This window comes from Varanus komodoensis, unplaced genomic scaffold, assembly GCF_004798865.1.
Source record: "Varanus komodoensis strain SLA01 unplaced genomic scaffold, ASM479886v1 scaffold8, whole genome shotgun sequence".
Classification (NCBI taxonomy): domain Eukaryota; kingdom Metazoa; phylum Chordata; class Lepidosauria; order Squamata; family Varanidae; genus Varanus; species Varanus komodoensis.
In genome coordinates this window covers 32,027,921-32,045,675 of record NW_025336481.1, presented here as the reverse complement: position 1 = coordinate 32,045,675, position 17,755 = coordinate 32,027,921, and the positions used below count along the sequence as shown (strand labels likewise).

Genomic DNA, 17,755 nt, shown 5'->3' with positions numbered 1-17,755 from the left:
AGATAGAGGTTTAATAGCTCAATATTTTTGCTAGAATTTGGTCCACAGTTTCTGCTTATGCCACTAGCTCTGTAAATCCTTGTGAGGGATTTGTTGAAAAGCTCTCTGCTGCTTCAAGATGAATGAGAAGAATTCTGGGGAAGATATCAAGTGTAACATTTTATGCTTATCCTTTCTCCACTGCAGCTTCTCCTGAAGGAAAAGAAAGCACTGCTCATTTGCTTGTGCTGTGCTACTTTTCATGTATGCATATTTAAAACTGCTCTGCACTTAACTTGGGACTTGAAATTCAAAAATACCCAAATGGGCTAAAATAGCTAGGAAAATTAGCATTGATAGCAACCTTTATTTGCCTTGGGTGATTTCCTAATTAAATTATAATGTGCAAAAAGAGAGAGCAGACTATAAAGTTTCTTGCCTGTTGCCGACTCCTTTATTGGTTCTAAAGGTACTTGTGTTTTCGGTAGATGATTTTCTCATCTGCTTGATCAATATGATGGTCTTAAAGAGACTTCCAAGAATTAGGGATACATGAAAAGTTAGAAACCAAGTCCAAATACAGTAATGCTAGACCTTGCTTTGGATCTCACATGCACTCCCCATGCCCATCTGTTTTCCACCTCTCATATTTCGACTGGGTTCATATTTCATAATAACCCAAACCCAATACTGTGGGTTGAGTATGAATACTGTCAGTTGTCAAGATGTTTGGGATTGTGGCTTGTTGTTGAAATGTGGGTTCTTGTGTTGTTGAAACTCAGCTGCACTATGGTTTATTAACCGTTAGCAACCCATGAAGAGAACACATGGCTTATTATTGGGTTGTGAATGTTCTATGGTTAGCACAGCTGAGTTCAGATAACATAATCTTTTTCAATTACAAGCCATGGTTCAACCTACATTCAAGCTATATTCAACCCCTGAGTGTAGGTTATTGTGTTTTCTGAATCCAGCCTTTATCATAACATTGAAATAAAGTACCTATAGTTAGCAGCACCTTGCATTCCACCCATGATTTGAAGTGAATTTGCAGATATATAATCCACTCAGTGTGGTGTGCACGAGACCCCCAATTAAAAAAGCAACATGAATTTAACAACCTGACTCCACTATGTTTTTAAACCACTGTAGTTATTTGTGACTTCTACTGTTTTCTCTGATTTATTAATTGTGTGACTCCAATGCTTACGTATTACAACATTGTTTTCAAGAAAAGCAATGACTCATCCAGATTGGACTTCTAGGTTTCTTGCTGTCTGCAATTTTCAGATCAGTAACCTAATTTTTGTACTTGAGCCAGAGAGAGTCAGCAACTGTGTGGAGCACTGGGGCCAATAAGCAAAGGAGAGCTGAACTAGAAGTCATAGGGGACAGCAGTAAACAGTGCTACCTCATTGTTTAGACCATTGACACAGGCATAACTTGGAGGCTGTTACAGATACCAATCCATGCCATATGATCTCCTTGCCATATTTGCATTGAAGAGACACTTAAAATCTGACCAGTTGCAGTACAATAACTGAGCCCCTGAGCAGGTGTCCATAAGGCATTAGGTTGAAGACCTCTTGTAAACTTGATTCCTTAGGGGGAGGCCACACTCAGCCTAATCTTCCTCACAAGATTATTGTTGTGAGGATAAGATGGAGAAGAAGAGAACCTTATAAGCCACCTTGGGTTCCACAAGAGGCATAACAGTGGGATATAAATGGACTAATAAACAATATGGCAAATTGAAAAAGTTGAAATTGAAGCAGCTGGTAATCATGCTGCTTTCCGAACTTGGCACAGATTAATAAATTGGTAGCCATTTGAGTCCTACCAGTGACTCCAAATTGGTTCCAAGTTTCATATGATACTTGGATTGCTTCATGAAATGGAGGTGTAATGTGAATATATCCCTGGATTTATTTCCCAGAGCAAACTTCAGTGATGCTGATGAAATGCTGTCAGATTGAATTGTTATTTAAATTATAAATTCAGTGATGTGGTATTTATAGACAACAGATTGTCTGCATTCTGTTAGTCCACATTTTAAAGGTATTTGTTTTCATTAAAGATTTCTTCTCTATATATACATTAGAAGAATAAACTAAAAGAGTGTCTCTAAGGTGGTAAATATCTCTTGGCACTTACACATTGAACAACTCAGTGAGGTAAATGGAAACAATTCTGGAGACCCTTTCCCATTTTTTTAAATAGAAATGATGTATTTTTCCTTCATCTACTACTATTATACCAATGTGTAAAGAAAATTAACTGAGATCCTTTCATTCATACTCCCAGGAGAATGGAAGGGCATGTGGGTTCAAAATAATATTACCATTCTGCTAATTACAGAGAAAATTCATTTCTGCTGCCCATAGCTCCTTCTGAATCATAGTATGAATTGCAATCCATATTCATTGAAACCAAATATACCTCTCTTTGCATACCATATTTGCACTCCAGATGCACATACTCTGCACTGTATATTGCATACAATATAAGTTAGAATGTAGAGATCAAGGCAAGGTGCTTGGTCAGTATAAACACAGCCTATCTAGCCATAATGTCCCCAAGAGGACAGTCAGTTTACCTGTGCTTTGAAATGCTACTTCAGAAAATGCCACAGAACAACATCCCCTTTGCCAAAGCAAAAAGAGTGAGGTCAATGCTGCTATTAATATATTTTGATTAAGACATTTTTGGAATGATTGGAAATAGTTGCACTTCAGGGAACCAAAGGAACAATGACCTCTTCATGAAAGAATGTTACAGATAAGCTGATCTGCTCCTTATCAAGTTGGCTATTATAGCCATGTTGTCACCCAGGCATTTTAACATTACTGAAGCATGATGTCTGATAGTATTTATACTTTAACTCAAATGATTTAAATAAATTACTTCTAATGTTACCAACAAAGGTTCAAAAATGTCTTAGCCATGAAAGATCTTTTGATCTCAAGTGTGTAATCTGGCTTTTTTTTTTTTTTTTTTGCTTTAAGAGAAAAAATAATAATAAATTAACCATATATATTCTTGGAATATCACTTTCCCTATTCCTCTGTCCCCACTACATTCATTTGGCATAAGCTAATGATTAATGATGAACTACTTCGAAGCTGATACTATTTCTTCCATGCTTCTGAACTTTGGTTTAAACAGTCAGTTAATATTTTCCAAAAAATGCAGCGTAGGAGGTCTTAATAAAACTTGTACATACCTAGAGAAAGCTGTGATTAAGCCAATCCTTAAGAACCTAAGGTGGTAGGCAATTTAAAATGTTTTCTTACTAATTGTCAAATGGATGGAAGAGGCGAATAGAAATAACCTAGAAAATGCTCTATTACTTCATTAAATGATCCAGGTTCTCATGAGTGTTTTCATGTAATACTAAACCATGGTTTAGAACAACCCACACAAGCAGAAAGAACACCACTTGATGCCTGTGTTCTGAGAGGAGATATAAACCAGGAATCAGTTTCAATTTAGCAGAGTTCCAGCTTGTCATTAAGTGTTAAAAACTTTTCCCAATAAAAGCCTACCAATGTTTATTTATCCAGGCCTTTAGGAAACCTTATGTTGATTTATTAGAAGGCCAGTATCACTTTTGTTGTAGTTAATTACTTTAACTTTGGCATCATCATATTGATTCAATCATTCTTAGCTGATCTGGAGCTATTGAGTAAAAAGAAGGTAAACATACTAGAGTGAGGGGGAGAGAGAGGAACATGCTTAATAAAATGGTACTGAACAACTGATTTCAGCTGACTAATGGATATGATCCTTTGAAAAGTCCTTCTGTGCCGGAACTGCACATTAGAACAAGGTTATACAGTTTTAACTTAAGATAAGCAAGTCTGGTCCCATAAGCTACTTGAAAGAAAGTCCACTTGGAAGCAATATTTAAGTTACTGAATCCCTTTTATGAAAAACAGGGCACAAGTGGAACAACATGGTAATCTCATTGGTCATGGCAACTACTACCCAGTTTCTAACATTCCATTCTTCAGCAAGATGTTGGAGAATACAGTGGTTGCTCAAACCCAGACATTGTTGAATCATGTTGGTTATAAACAGCCTTGGTCATCCAGAAAATGGATGAAGAGAATATAACCTAATTGGTGTTGCTGAAACTCTCAATATTGCAGTATTGCCAACCATGGTTTCTGTCTGGGCCATTTGCCTGATACTGGCTTAGGACACATAGTATTATGGCGATTCTGGTTGTTGCTGAAGAGTTGGTCTGTTGTGAGATTTTTGTTCCTACCCATGCTCATTGACTTTCCTTAACATATAGTGCCCTTCTGTTATTATGGACTTCAATTTGCATTGAACCCTGCCAGCATGGCCTCATCTAGTAGTCACTTTGCCCATGCTGTGCTCTCCTCAATGTTATATGTACCTGTGCAAGCTGATCTGTACATCTCAGTGAACTGGCAGGATAATAGAAGTAGCTCAATCAAGTTGTTGTAATAACATGCAGTAATGCATGATATGTGAATAAAGTTATCTGTTTAGAGGCAAGCTCTCTGGAATGTCTGCCATACTATTTGCAGTACCTTGCCTATATTTGCTGTATACTTTACCACTGGGAAGTTCCTAAATTAATTGCAGTGCAGTAGTATTTGTAAGTGATGCAAAGTAATTACATGTCAGTAATAAATTGTTGAAATTGCTACATACACATCTGCCAGCAACTTTTGAGTCAGCTGCAGTATCAGCAAATTGCTTCTGAAAAAAAGAGACCATACTGTCAGTGCCCATGGGCCATGGTTCAGGAAAGAATCTCAGTCATGGTAGCTGACAAGGTTCTTTAGCTAGAACTGGTTTTCCCTATAATGTTTATTTGCTGATCATAACTTTATGGTCCTAGTTACTGATATCCTACTTGGAATGAGATCCAACAAAAGCAAAGCACCAAGGCACAGAATCATAGGATAGCAGAGGTGGAAAGGGCTATGTGGGCCATTGGACCCAACCCCCTGCTCAGTGCAGGTCTCTGAGGCAAACCATCCCTCTCAGATGGCTGTCTAGTTGCATTTTGAATGTCTCAAGTGTGAGAGACCCACAGCCTCCCTAGGTAATTGCTTCCATTGTTGTACTACTCTAACGATCAGGAAGTTCTTCCTGGTGTTCAGCTGGAAACTGGCTTCCTGTAACTTGAGCCTGTTATTCCGTGTCCTGCACTCTGGGATGGTCAAGAAGAGATCCTGGCCTTCCTTGTTGTTACATGCATTCAATCATAATGAACATTAACATGCGTATTTACTCAGAAACCAAACTATGTACAGCAGACCTTGTTCAATTGCATCATTAGGGTGAAATCCTGTGCAAGTTTTAGACCTACATTTTAGAAATAAAAACCAGCAGCTCCACCATGTTTCAGCCAGCAAAGGGATTATGACTTTAAGAAGGTTTATGGAAGGAAAACGCCTAAACCCTTGCTCTCCATTGCAGCCCCTGAAAAACCTCACCAGAGGGCAGAGTGGTAATTACCTCCTGAATAATGTAAGAGCAAAAATGAGGGAGTTCTTGATAAGAACAAGTTGGGAAGCCTTCATTCTGTGTACTTCCTTGAGTAATCTTTGGAACCAAGTCTAATTTGGGGCCAGTCCTTTCCCTCAGCAGCCCCCATATCTCATTCCTCACTGTGTGCAGGAACATTCTTTGAACCATCATTTCAATTATTTTGGTTGCAACTTTATGCACATTTATTGCATCTTGAAAATAAGATGCCTGGAAGACAGCAAGGCTTACTTTAAGCATATACAGAATGATGCAGTTTGTTGTCAGCACTATTTACAAATATATATCATATGGACCATTTGAAAAGACAGTGCCTACCCTTAAAAATATAGTTAAAAAACTTTCATGCAGACAAAATATGGTGATCTAATGTAATTTTAAACTGTTAAGGAGGTGATTAATAAACTATATATGGCCAAATGTAACCCCCTAAGTAAGGATGTGTAATAACCTCTGAGAAATTTCAATATTTCTTGCAATTTCTACAGATATTTCAGCTGTGCAGAACTTTGCTGTGCACAATACCTTGGGTAAGAATCATGGTTTCTTGGCACATTCACAATTTTTTTCTCTCTGACTGAATGTCTGTGCCTTTAACAGTTGTGTGATGTGCAGAAATTCTAAAGATAGAGTCATTCAAATCTCCAGGTCTCTATTCTATGGAAAGCTCTTTGTCTGCCATGACCCATTAAAGGCCCTGAGGGAAAACAATGGTGACAATCCTAAAGAATAATACTAACAATATTACATGTGCACAGCAAATGCTAAGCTTTCCTGCCTTGCCCTGTTTTAGGAGAAGCAACGGATAATGTTGATTTCCCTTTCTCCCTTATGGCATCTACTGAACAGCTTACAGAAATTATTCATGGAAAAGTTGTTGGAAAGAATTTGACAGTATATGCAGTTATATTTAAATTGGTGCTTCAATGAGTATAGGCATCCCCATATAGCAAGACTTAGGAACTATGGCCTTTCAATTACTTTTGGGCTTCAACTCCAGCACTGAATAATGGTTACAGTATTAGCCTGGGATTCAGGAGAGCAGGATCTAGACCCCACTTAGCTATGAAATTTAGTGATTCACTTTGAGACAGTCATTGACTCACAGTCTGTCCTACCTTACAGGGTTGCTGGGAAGATAAAATGGGGAGGAGAACAAGGAGGGGTATTGTGTAAACTATCTTGGGCTCCTTCTGGGGAAAAAGGTAAATAAGGGTACATAATAAAGTCCCATCAGCCCCAGGTAGCATGAGCAGTAGTAAGGGATGATGGGAGCTGTTAGTCAAACATTTATAGGGCCAAAGGTCCCAGCCAGGTTACTACTCCAGTACAACTCTACCGAGTTGCTCCACGCAACACTTTGCAACAATTTGCAAAACAACAAATCAACAAAACGAAAGAGAAAGGAAGGTGCTGGTGCTGTGGGGAGTAGCCGGGCTTATTATAGGCTTATTGAAAGGATGCTAGGCAGGAGACATTATCCAAGGTTGCCCAGCTTTTCATATAGTTTTCTGCAAATGTCCAAGCATGTGTCTGGACATTTCTGGGTGCCCTCCTCCCCCCACGGAGCATCGTAATCAGCAGGCAAAGAGCAATTAGCCTTCTCTTGTTGACGGGAGGGCGGGATATGCGTCTGGGGGGGGGGGGGGGAGGCTGCACATGATCAACCATGCTTGGTGGATAAGTCTGTTGGTTGTTGCCATGGCTACGAAAAGCAAGTGGAGCCCAATGAGCTGTCTGCAGCAGTGCTGAAAGGACCAGCCATTTTGCCGGGGGAGGGGGGGGGTTTGGAGAGACGCGGTAGCATATTCTGCTGAGCTTTACCGTGAAGTAAACAAACAGACCCCCCTCCCCCGATCAAAGTGGGGGCATATATGGCGAGGAAACTGTAGCGGCCATCATATTCGGGATTAATTAATACAGCGGGGAATGCCTGCAAGCTGCCATTTTGACAAGCCGGCTCTCGCCTCTGCTCGCGCCGGAGCTGAGAAAAGGTGGAATGCAGCGGGAGAAATGCCACCTATCCCCTAGCGCGGCCACGGGGGCGGCTTTGCGCGCGCGCGCACGTGCGCGCCTGGGGAGGGGGGCGGGGGGCAAGGCTCCTCTGCAATGTTATCTCCCTAGCTCTCCCGCTGCTTCCAGAGCGCAAGCTGCTGACCCAAAAGAAGGGTGTTACCCTCTCCTAACATTGATCTTGTGCGTGCCGCCGCCGCCCGCCGCCGCCGCCGCTTCACCGGAGTGAGGCACACCGCTAGCTGCGCGCGAGCAAGCAGGTGTGCTACAACTCCGGGCGGGCTCCGTATTGTAGGCTGTGCAAAGAGGGGGGAAGAACCCAGCACCCTCTCAGGTCTGTGTGCACTTCCTATTAACAGATTGCTGGCTTGGAAGCATCTGGCTGTGGATTTAGTCGGAGACAGAGGCTGCTGCTCTTCACGAGCGTCTGAACTACTCCCGAAGAGGTAAGCTTTTGTTTCCTGGCTTCCACTTCATTTCCCCAAAGACCTAGGTGGTGTAGCTATCACTTGCGTGAAGTTTCCAAAGCCCTCCACGCTTGGTTTTCTATTCAGTTTGCATGGGCAATTTAAAAGGGGGGGCATTCCTTTCAATGATTAGAATGCCCGTTTTTGCATTTTGCAAGCTAGACTTTCTCCTTGGAATCTGCCCTTCCCTCCGTCCGCTCTTTCACATATACTCATTCGTTATAGGCTTTCTATATTCAGAGAGGCTCTTTTTGTAAACCACGACCTGAACTATGGGGGAAAAAACGTATTCCAAGACTTAAGAGTTTTCCTAGAATAAAATCTAAGCTCTCGCCTCGAGTCTCTCCATCTTTCAGTGTTGACATTTTGCTCAGCATTAACGTTCTTTAACTAGATTAAAAGAGCACCGCCACCCTCCCGGACGACTGCTCTTGCCTTGCCTTGTATTGTTAGTATGTAGGTCATAAGGGAAAGCAGCGTTTGCACTAGTTTCATGGACTGCACGCCCCATTGCTGTGTTTGATTAGTTTCTGATGCTTGCGCTGTTAAGAAGCCAGTAAGTAGGTATGAGAAGCAGCTTGCGGCTCATTTTCAAAGAGCTCCCACATAACATACTCATCCACAACACACCCATTGTGTGACTCACTTTAGAGATGGCTTGAAAGAAAGGAAGCCAGTGCTCCACAGGGACCACGAATGCAGCTAGACAGAAGAAGGGAGAGAAACTCCTTTGACACACCACCACGGTGGCAGAGTGCGTGTTAAGCAGCTTGGGGACAAAGGAAATTACAGTATCCACATACAGCATGCTTGTGGACATACTGAAGCAGAGGGCTCATGGCATATGTCTATAGGCTTCTGATCCTTTGTAAATTGTTCCTTAAATGATAATTAATAAATCTGGCCAATAGAACTGCAATCCATTGACCAAGTAGGGACCTGATCATGCTTAAATTATAGTAAAGGCTAGGGAGGTATTCCAGGTTACTAATATTTCTGCCTCCCCATCATCATTTTTTGCTGCTTAGCATGAGGTCGAAAACTTGGTATTGTTTTGTTGCTCCCCCTTCCACTAAAATTCCATATGTTGTCAAAGGGCTGATGGATAATTTTTACACTTAAGGATAGAATCACCACTTGATTAAACATTACAAAATGCTGTGCCTAAGTCAACTGGTAAATTAGTAACAAATTGGCATTATGTGCTTGGTGTCAAAGTCCAAGACATTTTCAGGTGTCTTTGCAGTGTGTATATATTTGTACATTTGCTGAGGAAGATGGGTACATGTTGTACTTATTGTGCACAGAATTGTACATTCACTTTTAGGATATCTTACCTACCAAATCTCTCTGAAATGAACTGTTTTGCTTCATTTCCTCCGAAGCACTTAAATTGTCTTGTTGTATGTTTTCTTCTTCTGTCTGTTATGCTCCCAGGTGTCTGGGGATGGGACCACAGCCTTCCCTCCATGGGTTCTCCATGTGTCATTCTTTATAGCATCTCAGTGATTCTGACAATTTAGCATGTATTTATGCATGCTGTTCTGTGCATGATCTTCTGACTGCTTCACACATTAGAAAATTCTTGCAAAGGAAAACATTTTAAGGTTCTATGGCACTAAGTGCAGAATATCAGTTTAATAAATAATTTTCCATATATGCATGTATGTGAAATGTGAATGTGAGCTTTTTATCTTGGACACATGCTGGAAATTGAACATTATATTTAATTTCCATTCAGAAGTGCCCTCTTGATTGAATGTTGCCATGTTTGGAGCACACTTTGTGAAGAGTCTTCCCAAGTGTACCCACAAATACTATTTGAAATGAGCTACACTGATTTAAAGAGGGAAGGAAAACTTTAGGGCACCAGACTTTGTTGGATTTCAGTTCCAATCAATCCTAGTCAGCACTAACAATAGTTAGGAAGGATAGAAGTTGTAATGCAACAACATCTGCAAGGTTCACAGATTCCCTACCCCTGGATGGCAGCATACTTTCAATTTGAAAATAGTTTTTATTGTACATGGATGTCAACCAGAAGTAACACACTGATGTCTCAAAGCTGATTTAGACATTGAGAAAAATATACTTGTATAATCCTGGAAGATCATATCATCCCCCCAAACAAATGTAATCACAAGGTCATTGTCACTTACTTAAAATTGTTTGTCAGTTCTCAGCGCAGAGTGAGATCCTGCCCTGTGCACAAAAGTCAAAGGAGAGGAAGTGAGATGCAACTCCCTCATCCTGTTCTCAAGCAGAAAATGTGCAGAGGAGTAGGATCAACCATCCATTTCACATTAGGTTTGCAGACTGCTGCTTTTGACTCGGAGTGCCTTTGAAACATTCAGGAAAGGGATCCAAGTACTTCCTGAGATTTTCCTCAAGCAGCTAGGAATCACAGCCCTGCCTTCTCTGCTCCCTCTGTGTGGCTCCAAAGCAGGGATACCATGAGAGGCATGGCTAGCCAGAAGCGGCAAGTAATTTGCCCCAAAGAATTAGTATTAAGCAGAGTTGGGATGTGAGCCTCACACCTTTGAATGTGTGATGTTGAGTGTCAATGGAGATCAGTTTCATAAAAGGTACAAACTCTTTTCTCTTCCCTCAGCTTCACTGCCAACCAACTAGTTCCCCTGTATCTCTTTCCCTCTTACTTTCTTATCCATAGAGGCTCATAGTTCCCACATACACACAGCTCTTCATAGCCCCTACTGTTCTTCCTCAGCCCTCCATAAAGTTCATTATCCTAGGGATGAGCTGGGATGGAGCCTACCTGCAAACATTAGATGCTCCCCAGACTGATGCTTTCCTGTGCAGCACGCCTGGGCAACAAGAAAGGATAAGAGAAAACTGACCCAACTCTGTTGCTTTGATCTGGTTTCCCACATCTAAACTCTAAACTCTGACCTCTAATCTCTGCACAGATTTGGTATTTTAGATGCTACCTAGTTCTTTAAGCAAGTGCTTTATACATTCAGTACTGAGGAGATATTAAGGGAATTTGAATGTTATGCATGTGGGCTATAAAGGAAGTAACGCGGCCATTGTTACGTGCTGTTAAGTCATCTCTGACTTACGAGAATGCCCTCCGAAATGTCCCATTCTTGGCAGCCCTGCCTGCTGCACACTTGAATACGCAATGCTGTGAATTCCTTAATGGAGTCAGTCCATCTCGTATTTGGTCTTCCTCTTCTTTTTCTGCCTCCAACTTTCCCTGGCATGATCGTCTCTCCAGTGAATCTTGCCTACTCATGATGTGCCCAAAGTATGACAGCTTCAGATTTATCATTTTTGTTTCCAGGGAATGTTCTGACTGGCACTGCTCTATGACCTACTCGTTCACCTTTTTCCCTCCAGCATCATGTTTCAAACACGTCAATTACCTTCCTGTCCAACTTTCACACCCATACATAGCAAACAGGAATGCAGCAGTGTGGATGATCCTGGCCTTGGTCTGCAGTGAAATGTCCTTACACTGGATTATTGTTTCAGGTTCCTTCATTGGTGCTCTTCCCAGTCTCAACCTCCTCCTGCTTTCTTGGCTGCATTCTCCATTTATATTGATGACTCAGCCAAACTATGCAAAATCATTCACAATATCTTGACATCATCGTTGACAGTGAAGTTCTGTAATTCTGTAGTCGTGATTTTTGTTTTCTTAATATTTAGCTGGAGTCCTTCTTTTGCACTTCAGCTACTGCTGTTGCCCAGTATCTTCCCTTCAGAAGTATCTCTGGCCCCATCACCATTAGAGATAATCTACTCCCTTTTTCTGATGTGACTGCTGTTACTTTGCCTATTTTGTCTTGGGAGACCTTGCTAGGAGACCAGCCTAGAGAGAGAGTTTGGACTCCTAGCAGAATGGCTGCTGGCTTCTCTACACTCTCAAACCCTTCACTGTATTAAGGTATGCATGCAAGGAGTATGGGACCATGATTTGGTAGAAAGAGTGGTAATAGAACTCTTCAATGACCTGCAGTGATTTGACATGACCTACTAATGGTAGAGTGTCATGTCCACCTTAATTATGATTCAGGCTATATTATGTTTTAAATCGGCCACATGCCTTCAGTGTGAATGTGAGCCCAGGGTATACACAGAAAGGGACACACAGTTGAGCGGGACCACACCCTCCCTGATCCACTGCCTTGCCTTACCTTAGGGAGCCTTGTTTCCTCAAGTAGTCCCCACGCCTGACTCAGAGCAGCTCAATTCCAGTATGTGAGGCTGAAGCAACGCACTGTAGTGAGAAGAGGCACAGGAGGGAAGGAGGAAGGTTCCCCCCTCACCATGTGCTCTGTTTTATGCTAAATAAATCAATCAAATATGCCTCCTGCTTTCTGTGTGAATGAGTCAGACCTGTGATGTGTGGTGTGATGTATGTGATGTGACAGACACATGACTGCCTCGTTGCATCTACGTAGATTCAGTTGGGCCAATCTGTGCAAGGGGAACCAAATCTTGGCAAACTAAGTCTAGACATGACTGGCAAATGATGGCCAGTAGACTTTATTAGTTCATAACTCACCATTTAGCACAAAGTGATCTACATGGTTCTGTGTCTTCCTGCCTCCATTGCTAGAGAATAATAACTCTGAGCACTCAGAACTGGGTTTCTTCTGGACTTGTTTTATTGTATCTGGAAATCTAAGTCATGCCACTTGCGGAAAGGAGAACCTGTGAAGCATACCTTGTAGGAAGCCATTTCTCTGTGAGTCAGCCTTAACCATAGCCCTTTCTAGACGGGGCAGGGAAGTAATTCAAATACCAAGTGGGTGCATGCATAGCTTCAGAAGTTGCCTCTTGGAAAATGGTGATCTGTAGTATTCCAGCCATTGCCTGCTTGGCCATCTCTTGAAGCAGGTGGGTATAAAGCTGACATTTAATGGAATGCCGATGCTATATGGGTTTCATATGCCTGTAAGTCTCACAAATGCAAAATGCTCAGGAGCTGGACTTCTTCATTAATAAGGGTATAAATCTTCCTAGCTGTATTTGTTTGTCAATATGCTTATTTTAAATGACAGTAGCTTACAGATCTTTAATGGAAACCTCATTTTCATTGAGATTATAAATCTCATCTAGGTTGGAATTCTTCAGAATGGGGGCAGGTGGGGCCCTCACATAAAAAAGTAAGAATGAATTTCTCCACATGTAAAGCCAGAGAAGGCTAGGCGAGAACATCTGACCTCTGGCATGTCAGTTTTCAATGTGAATTTTTATGTACAGAGGATCATTCAGTCATGTGGATGCCGCCCCTGCCCCCCCACCATCCTGGATCCTGGAAGCAGCACACAAGTTTACCTCTTGCAGGAAAAAAATAAACGTCTGTGCCTAAAAACCAGTTTAATATACATGTATTCCCTTCTGAGCTAATAGCCAATCTCAGACATTGTGGGGGCAGGGTAGGGCATGGAATGTTCTGCATTATCAAGAAGATAATGTGCCAGGAAACAAAATGCATGCATAGAACCTGAGCCATCGCTTTCCCTTATACAGGCAGTCCCTGGGTTATGAATGAGTTCTGTTCCTGAGAAAATGGAAATTTGTCTTTAAGATGAATTTGTATGTAAGTCGGTCCATGTATGGTGGGTCCTCCACATTTGTGGGGGTTAGGGGTCCAGGACCCCCTTGAAAGTGGAAAAAATGCAGATATTTATAGCTCCTCTGCCCAAACTCACCAGTGCCTCCTCTTTGTAGCAAGGACATGCTAGAGAGATTTCCCACTCCAGATGGGCAGAGAAGAAAGGCATGCTTTCAAGATATTTCTCTGGCCTTTCACTTCCTCTCTCCCTCTCTATGGAGATGACAGTCTTCCACAATATTTTTTTTTAAAAAAATAACAGGCTTCATGGTAGTTTGTAAGTATGAGTTATTCGTAACTCAGGGACTGCCTGTATACTCTCTCATGAATTCTGCTCAGTTTCCTGCTCGGGCTGCTATCCTGGGCAGAAGTTTGGTGAGAGTCTAACAGAATAGCAACAAGATCTTGGCAGTGGTGGCATCCACTTTCTGGAATGCTTTTATGAAAGAAGCCCATGTAGCCGTAATGCTCTATGCATCCTAGCACCAGCTGAACATCTTTCTCTTCTAGAAAGCATTTGGAACTTGCTGAGGTGTTATGATATTTATTATAACCTTCTTCCTTTACATTGCAAGTATTTCCTTCCAGGTTCCAGTACTGAATTGCTCTTGCTTTAGTGCTTTTATTTCTTTTTCTGCTGCTGCTGCTTCCTCCCCCTCCTCTTCTTTCTCCTCCTCCTCCTCCTCCTCTTCTTTCTCCTCCTCCTCCTCCTCCTCCTCCTCCTCTTCTTCTTCTTCTTCTTCTTATTATTATTATTATTATTAGTAGTAGTAGTAGTAGTAGTAGTAATAGTAACTGATGTATTTGTTTCTTTTGTTAGCTGTATTTAGCGTATTCTTATACAGAATTAGTAAAATAATACTGAAATTGTTCTATCATCCAGTGTAACACTTGCCCATGGGTGTGTGTATATGTACGTAAAATTAATATTAAAAACTAGGACAAGTAAGGCTAATGATAACCATCCAAAGAAAGCCCCCTGACACTGTGATATATCACAGAGAGGTAATACTAGGAAAAAATGTCTTTTGTTCCCAGGATGTATAGCTGTCTAAAATAGGGGTAAGTTAACATGATCAAAGCCTTCAGTAATTTCATTGAATTATATCTCTTTTTAGTCTCTCAGAACTCATGTCTGTGACCACTAGACACTGTCTGGATGGTCCTAGCAGAGGTCAGAGTCCCAACGGGGTTGTCAGAGCTAGAACGCCAATCTTAGAACCTCCACCCCCACAACTGCTGTAGTTCTCTCCATATCCACAGCAGCTTTCAGGTCACAAGTCCAACCTCGAAGCCAGTGTTGTGGAGGCATTCTGACTCTTGGGGAAAGAGGAGTGAAACTCCACTGGGATACAGTCTTCCTTCCTTTCCAGCAGGCACAAAACATTAGGTAGCCAAAATCAGCCCTCCAAGTCTTTTGAGGTATGGAAGAAGCTCAGAGGGGTCATTCACGACCTCCATTCATTTTCTGTCATCAAGTCAATGCTTGAAATCCTCCAGGTTCAAAGCATAATGAGCAGCCACGCTGGATTATGCTGTTATCTGTGTTCCTGGTGACTCTTAGAGCATTTGATTTTAACCCACTTTGCCACGGGGCAGAAATGCTTAAAGCAGATCACTTCTTCGACTAGTATTGTATTTTCTAGTTTTGAATGTTCTTTGCCATGGCTGCTCTCTTCTGTAGCTGTTCTTTTATTAAATGTATTTTGTTTGGTTGTGTGGTGCTATTTTGAAAAAATCAGTTGACGGGGAGATTACCCCTGCTTTACTGCTTTTCTGTTTTCAGTTTTTGCTAAATATGCCTTTTTCGTGTGAGTACGGCTTTTGCAGATGCTCTGTGTCTAGGTGCTTCTGCTTTTGTGAATTCTCCTTCAGTCTACTTCTATGCATAGCAATACAAGCAAAAATATATGATCTACAGTAATTAACAACATATGAAAATACATATTTGAAAGGTTTACTCAAGGTGTGTTTTGGTGATCCAGTTCATTCTAAAATCATACAATAATCATATATAATAGCAATAACACACTCCTCTGAGTTTCTACCCTTAGGTTGTCCAAGTAGTGCTATCCATGTGAAGAGTGAGAGATCTGAAAGCTTGGAGAAAGTGCTAAGCTTTGTAGAATAGAGGGAGCCCTTAAAAGAGTGAGCTGGTTTAATAGGCAGAGAATTTGGAATTGTAGCTGGGGAAACAAAATGGAAAACTGGGGAATGATACAGAAGAATGGCATGGCTGAAAAACTGAATAGAAGCACCACGCACTGCAATGTTGTATTAGTCAGTCCCGTCTGTATGCAAATATGGATGGATTGATATATTTTCTGGTCTGATGTCTCATGCATTCGTTCTGTTCTGTTCTATGCCTGCATTATTCTGAGAATTTAAAAAATGAAAATTTGGATTTACATAAGTAATTTTTGATGTATTTTCTTTTGAAACATGGATCTTTAAACATTTAACTTGAAAAATATGCATCTTTATACACATTTGATATTTTTTTGAGCTGAGAGCTTCATTCTAATAAGCATTCTAAGTGCAAAATCCAAAGGATAACTGCATGCCAATCTGAACATTAATCTAGGAGGTGAAGATCAGGTTAGTTTGTACCAGAGTTTGAATGGAATTAAAAGAACAAAATTTCTCAGACATCCCTATTTGCATGAATTATTGATAAAGTGTTTCAAAGGTCTAAGAGTAGTACAAGAGCTAAAAAAGAACATAAAAGCAGCCTTGAGATCAAATGGAAGTAGGAAAAAATAGAGAGAGCCAATTAAGGGTGGAGTGCTATCAATTGTGCATATGGACTAGAAGTCTGAGCGCGAAGGGTTCTGGTCATCCAGTGTGGGGCAGGAAGAACAGTGGGGATGACCTCATCCTCCACCTTGAATTTCTCTCTAGATGCCCATTTCCCCCCATCTAGCAGTGGTGATTTGGAGGCAGGAAGGAGGCTGGAGAGTCCTCAGAACAGCTCAAATCTTGATTTCCAATTTCCTCTTCTCGACTACTGGACCATGCCCCAATATGCTCCTCCAAGGTTGCTTTTCTGATGTCACAGTGTAGCCGGGCTGGTTCTTTCCACATCAGCTAACCCTAACCTCAGCCCTGACACCTCCTTCCAAGGTTGGAGTGCTGTATCTCACCATGAAGGGGGCAAACCCCAGTATTCTCTGACCCAGGATCTTGCTCCCTCTGACACAAAAGGAAGAGAAAGGGAAGTAGAGAGACAGGGAAGAGCTTTTTGGGATGTCTCACAGCTGAACATATTCAATCAAAATTAGAAACTTCTAGTACAAAGTTGCACTTACCCATTCGCATTGTATAATGTTGATTTCTGTTATACAAAGCTTGGCTTTTGACTTACATGTTCTGATTCGCTTCAATAGGAGTATGTCTGCAATACATATTGAACTTGTCTTCCAGCATAGACTGCATTCATATGTGATACAAAAAATTGCAAGAGATTTCTAAAAGTTCCACTTAGTATCAAGTCTGAAAATGTTGTCTAACTAGAGACAGTTGTAAGATATTTCCCATCTAAATGTTTCTCTCTGGATATCCAGGTTTCTTGTTCTGGTTTGCAGAGCAGCATCCATGAGGTAGCAATTCTTCTTTGTTTTCTGGCTTTGTTCAGATCACTGCTCAGGCATAGCTTGGTGTATTTTTGGATTTGCAGCTTCTTTTTTCTTTACAGTTAACCACTGTGCACAAGGGAAATGGATGCACTTATTAAAGCATTGCTCTTTGGGGGACACTGATTTTGTCATCTCCCCTTTCTAATCAGAGCACAACATTAATCTGTAAAGGAATTGGGGATGCCAGACTGACAGTAACCAAGTTCTCATTTGACATGTCATTTAGAAATGCTCTAATTTAAACCAAAAGTAAAATGCAGGACAGATAGAACCCATGAAATGAAAACGAACTGTGATAAAGTGCATTGTCCTATACCCTAGAATTACAGGGGTTATATTCCAACACTTCCGGAGGATGCAAGGTTGGGGAAGGCTGTTGTAGGGCAATCCTCTTGAAAAAGTAAGGCTTTCATAAGCATTGTGTGGTGTAGGATGGTAATCTGCTAATCATTGGAGAAACATAACTTAGAAATATCCAGAGGATGCACCAAAGTCTTTGTGGCATGACCAAGGGTATGTTTTGGATCTCTGCCAGATAGATAAGT

At 41.2% G+C, this 17,755-nt stretch overlaps 1 protein-coding gene and 1 long non-coding RNA gene across 48 annotated transcripts in view; one reads left to right on the top strand and one right to left on the bottom strand.

Annotated features, from left to right (window-relative positions):
- Window positions 1-10,025, bottom strand: part of LOC123036100 — a 37,340-nt gene extending 27,315 nt beyond the window's left edge. Inside the window, exon 1 of the long non-coding RNA XR_006417094.1 lies at window positions 8,635-10,025. This is a non-coding gene — a long non-coding RNA (uncharacterized LOC123036100). The remainder of the gene's footprint in view (window positions 1-8,634) is intronic.
- The window catches only part of SORBS2 (sorbin and SH3 domain containing 2), a 205,143-nt gene continuing 194,740 nt past the window's right edge, over window positions 7,353-17,755 (top strand). For 12 of the 47 annotated variants that reach the window (XM_044455070.1, XM_044455068.1, XM_044455067.1 and 9 more), the window contains exons 1-2: window positions 7,360-7,502; window positions 7,881-7,967. In XM_044455070.1, the coding sequence (XP_044311005.1) occupies window positions 7,438-7,502; window positions 7,881-7,967 (152 nt within the window). In that variant the 5' untranslated portion in view covers window positions 7,360-7,437. Of the gene's footprint in view, window positions 7,503-7,641; window positions 7,968-12,574; window positions 12,855-17,755 lie in introns of those variants that run through there. The other 35 variants (XM_044455071.1, XM_044455065.1, XM_044455064.1 and 32 more) reach the window with 14 other exon arrangements.